Source organism: Convolutriloba macropyga, unplaced genomic scaffold (genome assembly GCF_964194025.1).
Source record: "Convolutriloba macropyga unplaced genomic scaffold, txConMacr16.3 SCAFFOLD_4662, whole genome shotgun sequence".
Lineage (NCBI taxonomy): Eukaryota > Metazoa > Xenacoelomorpha > Acoela > Convolutidae > Convolutriloba > Convolutriloba macropyga.
In genome coordinates, this window is record NW_027452709.1 from 4,435 (window position 1) to 11,120 (window position 6,686).

Here is a 6,686-nt window from a genome sequence, read left to right on the forward strand (position 1 = left end):
GGTTCACAACTTTAGCCAAATTCACAACTAAAGAGCCACTATTCTCTCAATTCTACAAGCTCTTAATTCAGCCGCTTGATTTAAGTGCTGTTCTCTGGTGTTCTCAAGCGTTCTGATTTTCAATCTCTGAAACCGGTGTTCTGAGTTTACCGAGTCAATTCAACTGTCTCAACAATGTTTTTGCTATCACAACTTCTCTACAGGTCAACTCCTAAGCTACAGTTCTTATGGTACTGTTTTGGTAAAGCCGTGGTTCTACTCCTTAGTAACTTATCAAGCAACAACGTACAAGAATGATCAAAACAAAAGAATCTGTTCACATTGCATTATGTACCACAGTAGTTGTGCTTTCTTACGTAAAGTTTGTTATGACTTCAAAAGAACAATTGAATGACCTGAACGCCTTCTTAATACATTACTGACTTCTATTCAAGCTATTCAAACTAGAACAATAGCAGCATCAGACTTATGAGGCTAGCAATTAATCAATCGGTCAAACTATGAAATCAAGAGTTTAAGCTTTATTTGGAAGTATAAAGTCCGCCCCAGGGTATCTCTAAAACAAATTCCCAAAAGAGTCAACAGATAAAGTTACCCCTATGTATGTCCTAACACTCTACCAAGTTTAACCACAATGAGCTAAATACCGGATGATAACTAGCTTTTATAAATTCGGTCCCTCTCAGAAAACCAACATTGCACCCATTCAACTTCTAAGTCATCCTTTTTGTTCCATAAAAGTCTGGTTTGTCAAATGACCTTGAATTGCAAGCGAACAGTCTTAAGAACAATTTGATGGTAACCGATTTTCGAAATTCAAGTTGTATCCATTTTTTTGCGACATTTTTGTGATAAAAGTAGCATTCACCAAATTCTACAGACTCTGGCGCTCTGTATATCTGTCACCGTTATAATTGAAGTTGTCCTTTAGTGTTTTGCTGAGATGGTTAGTCAGTTTGAGTTAGTTAGTCAGATAGAGTTCGCGGGCAAAAGTAACTAGATCTATCTCTATAAACCTTCAGGCCGTAAAGAGAGCACAAAGAGGGTCTGCCTTACTATGTCAAACTAAATAGAATAAAATACGCCATGCTAGGGCAATTAGCGGAGTTGGAAAACATAGGAAAAACAATTTCCGATGGGCGGGTCGGTGGGCGCGATAAGCGATCCGCAATTTCGGCAATAAATCCAGAGCACATGAGAGGCATGACCGGGTATAGCGGTCCGCATTTGCGCTTAAACTGATATTCGGCAACCCAAACCAAACTGTAGCCAAGTAATATTGTGGTGCAGTATAGCACAAAAAGAGGGGGCTATTCTCTACTAGGTACAAAAGGGGGCCAATTGTTGAACAGATCATCATTATTTTCTGTCCTCAATTTTTTCTGATTGCATAATCGGTTGTATTCCATTATGATTGCATATGGTGCAAGTTTTAGTAAAGCCACGATTAGAGGCGCATTTAACTTTCAGCCCCCTAGAAAGAAGCCGGCGGCTATCTTGCAACATTCTGACAATTTTTTTGCAAGACTATGCGTATCCATAACAGAGCATTGCAGGGTTCTTGCAAGCTTCGCAAGCATACCATCTTTCTTGCACGACACTTGTACGATAATCGTCTATTTTGCAAGTTTCTGACAATATAACCGTAAAAAAACTCCCAAGCAAAAAAAACGAAAACAATCAAAATATTTTTGCCTTCAAAGTTCTTTCATCAAGTGTATCCTACCTATACTAAAAAATGATAGTTCGCAGTAAGTACTACATGGAATAAACATTAGGATGAAAATTTCTTTGATCTTAAGAGAGAAGAAATCCAGGTTTTGTAAACAATGGTCTGCAGAGTGTCATTTTGGCCCGGCTAGTGCATAATCTCACGAGCAGTATTACTGTATCCATTTCAATTACTCCATTATAAAGGTATAAATGTGAGTTATAGGTGGCCATATTTATGCCACAGGGAAAGAAAACAAAAAGAATAACCTAAGATTGTTTATGTGTTGTAGAGAAAGACAAGATGGTGAATGCACATTGGGGTCCAGCGAATGAGAGACTGGCTCTGCACGTGTTGCGACTGCTGGACCTCACTCCAGAACACGTCGAGACCAGACCACTCTACAATGAGATACAGCCCGGCATAGAACAGGTTAGAAGTAAAGTTAAGAATGTGAGTCAATTTAATTTTGTGGAAACGGGACAATAACAGGGAAACACAAAACCAATTTTGGCCCGAAAGAAGGCCAACCGCAACCTCGGGAATCGGCATTATGTGAAATAGCTCACTAGTCGACGACTATTTCAATAGCTGCCTAAGGTGACTCGGCACAACAAAGAAATTGTTTTTGTTACCAGGGTCGGCTGCAGATGTGGGTGGACATGTTCCCAGCCGAGTTCGGGGCTCCCCCGGGAGATCCCACAGACATCACCCCCCGAGTGCCCAAGGGGTATGAGTTGAGAGTGGTCATTTGGAACACCAAAGATGTCATTCTGCAAGACACATCCATCACTGGAGAAGAAATGGTCGACATATACCTGAAAGGGTCAGTAATTTGGGTAATTTGGACAAGAAAAATGAACAAAAATGTCTTTTTGTCTTTGTGAAAGTAGTTTTAAAATTGGCATTAATGCAGCATGATCTCGTTTTTGGAGCTCCATAAAATTACTCCAATTCTAGGGCAAATTAAATATCGGATCTTTTCCGTTTGTGCCCCCCCCCCAAGTACGTTACAGAGCACGTGCCATTACAAACTAAATCATTATGTAATAATAATGGGGGGGGGGCACAAACGAAAAAGATCCTACATATCTAGTATTTTAGTGGAGATTAATGTCGGTGTCGGTTTGTTAACATTTTAAAGGTAAAGCTTTGTTTATAATTCTAACGAAAACATATGGCCATTTTGAATATGCAAATTTCAATACTGAACGTCTATTTTACTAAATACTCTTAAAAATGATCACATGATATTCCATCAAGTGAAAGTGGAATTACCTTACAAACTATTGCTCAATCTTTCCTAATTTTCAAAATCAAAATCTGGCATATCTAACAAGATATCACATTTTTTACGTTACTATGGAAACACGTTGACAAGACTTGTAAGACCATGAATCTTTTGACAGAACTAGAAAAACGGCACACAAAATTTTTCTTCATAACACATTTCGAGATCTTTGAATATTATGAAAACGCAATGTTTTGATTATCTTTCTTCTCAATCTTATCAAAATTTTGTATCTTGAATTTCGTTCAAGGATTTAGTCCACTTTGCAACTTTTAGCCAAAGATCTAACCAAGATATAATCAAGATTTATCACGTTTTGGTATGCATGTTTGTTATCAAGGTTGTCAAGAAATTTTTCGATTCGGGTAACGATTCGTGGGTAACGGACACTTCAATAAAGTCAAGAATTGTGGTGTTATAGATGGCTAGATGGGATGGAGGACAACAAACAGTCCACCGATATCCACTATCGGTCTCTGGACGGGGAGGGTAACTTCAACTGGAGATTCGTGTTCCAGTTCGACTACCTCCCTCAGGAGAAAGTCATCGTCATCAACGAAAAGGTACTTCACTCCTCTTTGAAAACAGTTATTTTTCCGTGTAATTGCAGAAGGCATTAGGCGACTTGACCTGTTTTCAGGGGGTCCTTCTTATCCCCATAATTGACACAGTTCTCGATTTATGAGCACCACTGCACTTTTGGTGACTATGGTCGCTTTTGTTTGCCGCTGAAATTTTCACCTGGTACAATCATTGCAGCCAGGATTGGCCAGGTTGTGGTGGACCCGCCTGCTATCAGGGTATACAAACTAATCCGTACAAAAATACGCATTATTTGCAGGTTCGAGAAAACAAAAATTTTGTTCACAGGGGAATAAGAAACTGTTCCCAATTAATATGCACCTAATAAGCTGGAAGGAGTGTGCAGCACACTTATGTTCGACAGAAATGTTAATAAGGAACCTAATTTGTGGCTCAGTTATTTGACCTTGTAATTTGTTGTAGGAGCACTTTTGGTCCCTGGACAAGACAGAGACACATCTGCCAGCCAGGTTCTGCATCCAGATATGGGACAATGACCTCTTCTCATCCGACGACTATATTGGTATGTTCATAAAATTTCTGCACGAATACACCCTACGAACGTATGTATAATTTGTGATGATAGTCCCCACCTCTGATTAGATCATACAAATCAATTTTAGCGCCATAACCAGCATTAAGTTTTCAAAACCGAAATTGAACCATTATCAGTGCGAAGAAATGTATTAGTTTTTTCAACGTTTGGCGATAAAATCAAAAAACTGTCCATGGGGAAAAGCAACAGCTTAGGAAGTGAAGTTTCTCTTGGTTCAAGGTCAAATCACACTCCCGTTGGAGAACATGCCAGCTCCTGCGAAGACAGACAGGACGTGTAAGCCATACAGGGAGTTCAACCCCAAGACGGGAGAGTTCAAGGTGCGCAAGCAGCAGACCATGAGTCTGTTGAGTGCTAAGAGGACGAGGGGGTGGTGGCCGTGCATGACAGAGGACACGGAGGCTGGAGTTCTTGCTGTAAGCTTTGGAATTTTTCATATATTTTTATTTTTAAGCTTAAAGAACAACCAAATAGAAAACATGTAAAAAAAAGGCTTGACATAACTTAACATTAAAGCTCTACTTGCTCCATTTAAACTTAGCTAGAATGATGAAGTCTTAAGGAATACGAAAAATAGGAAAAAAATTCAGAACAGCTTTTGAGGGTCAACACGGCATATGCATATGGTCGAATCAATGAGGAAAAGAATCTAAGAAGCTTCCTGTTTAGGGAACTAGCGATGTCAAACACATCCAAAACAATAACATAATAGCTACTTGCTACATATTGAACAACAGTTCCTACTAACAATCTCTAGAAAAGCTACCAAATAAATTTTTGTGGAAAACAAAGTATGAAAATAACGAAGTAGTGTAGAGAATATATTTGGCATAATCGGAAAGTAAGAGCAAAGTAGTACATAAGGTAAATTTATGTAAATTAGAAAGTTATAAAATAACCAAATGTTTGCCTAATTAAATTATGGAAACTTTTGAAACAAATGCAGTCCAAATTTTTGTTGAGTTGGCGAGAGGGAGCGCTAACAGCGGGTTAGGATTATAGATTATATTTCAATCTCGCTCTTCTTCTAATGATCTTGCCTGTCGGTATATATATCTCCAGATTGTATTGCATCAAGCATCCTATCTAATTTTTGAAAATGTTCACCGTCCAACTACGGCAGAGTATGACCATATGAGCAATCAGTTTAAAACCTTATATTGGCATTTGAGAAAATTTACAGGCTGTCTCCACCTCTTGAGCTTCATCATTCACTTTCAGTTTAAAAACATGTACCATAGTTCTGTTGCCTGTGTTGCCTTGTGTATTAATGTATACACAACAAAACTTAATCACGAGGAGAAAAACTGTGAAGATTTGATTAGGATACCTATAATCAGTTTATTTGTGCTTGCATTAGAAATGTTTGTGTCATAGGGCAAAATTGAGATGGAATTGGAAGTGCTGCCCATTTTCGAGGCAGAGGACATGCCGGCTGGGAAGGCCCGAGACGAACCAAACGCCAACCCGCACCTCGAGCCACCAAAGTAAGCCACATATCACATCAAATAATCTCCTAGTCCCACAATAACTCGTATCAACTACACATGTGCTTTCGTATCACTTTAAAACCGTGGATTTTTTATTGCTAAGACCTAAGTAGAGAATATTTAAAACAGAATTTGGATAGCGGAGATTTGGAGTTTTGGAGGAAAAATCTTCCAATAGATCCACATTGGTAATTTGAGTTTTTTGATAACCAAAAAGCTCAACATAATTTTGCTTTATGCATTATTGATATTTGTCGACTTTTGAATTTCCACTAGGCTGCGCAGTGCAGTGACTTTGTCGCCCAGAAGATTGAACTGATAAAATAAACCAAAGGTTTTTAACTGGTGAAGCAAGCGCTATTTTGTTATATTGCTATTTCCCCCTCTTCCACTCTTGTACGCTGTTGCAACTTGGATTGTCTCAACATAAGTTAATTCTCAATGAGGCCCGCAATATCCATTGTGGTTAGTTGTATATCAGAGGTGAGAAATTAATTGCAGATAATGGAATGAATAATCAGAAGAAAATTTACAATGGTAATTAAAATAATAAGTATACAAAATCCGTTTTTCACATACCGAAAGAACTAAACCAAAACTGCTCGTAGGGTCCCAACTGGTCTTTCAATTACAAACTTCCTACATTTAGTCTCAGTAAAGAGAGATTTTCAGGTTTACTTTTAAGATTTAACTACTCAAACTCCTCTTGTTGATTTTCGCTGTTTGACTCAGCGATCTTAAACAGAAAGCTCTCTCCAAAATGTCTCCTTCTCAAACTCTCTGGCTCTGCTCTCTGCTTTTAAAAAATCTTCTAATTTTTAGACCCACTAAACCAGCAGCTCTATCTCCTAAAAACTCTGAAACTTCTCTAAAAATTAATCACCAATCATTTTTTGCTTCAATTTATACTCAACCAGCACTCTCTTATCTCAAGCAAACAAACCCTACCATTTAAGTAAACATGACATCCTGCACCTGAAACCTGTCACATTCCATGGAAGGGCATAGTCTGTAATGTAAAAAAATCAGTGGGAAATTAAGCTCTGTCATTCTAGT

General features: G+C 38.4%; 1 protein-coding gene across 1 annotated transcript; it reads left to right on the forward strand.

Annotated features, from left to right (window-relative positions):
• Nucleotides 1–2,008: 2,008 nt before the first annotated feature.
• LOC142357732 (myoferlin-like) lies at nucleotides 2,009–5,627 on the forward strand (the record flags this gene model as incomplete). Its single annotated transcript, XM_075409277.1, has 6 exons — nucleotides 2,009–2,143; nucleotides 2,350–2,537; nucleotides 3,424–3,565; nucleotides 4,008–4,107; nucleotides 4,360–4,556; nucleotides 5,518–5,627. Coding segments are annotated over exons 1-6 (866 nt in total), but the record flags the coding sequence as incomplete, so codon positions are not given.
• Between the last annotated feature and the right edge of the window lie 1,059 nt (nucleotides 5,628–6,686).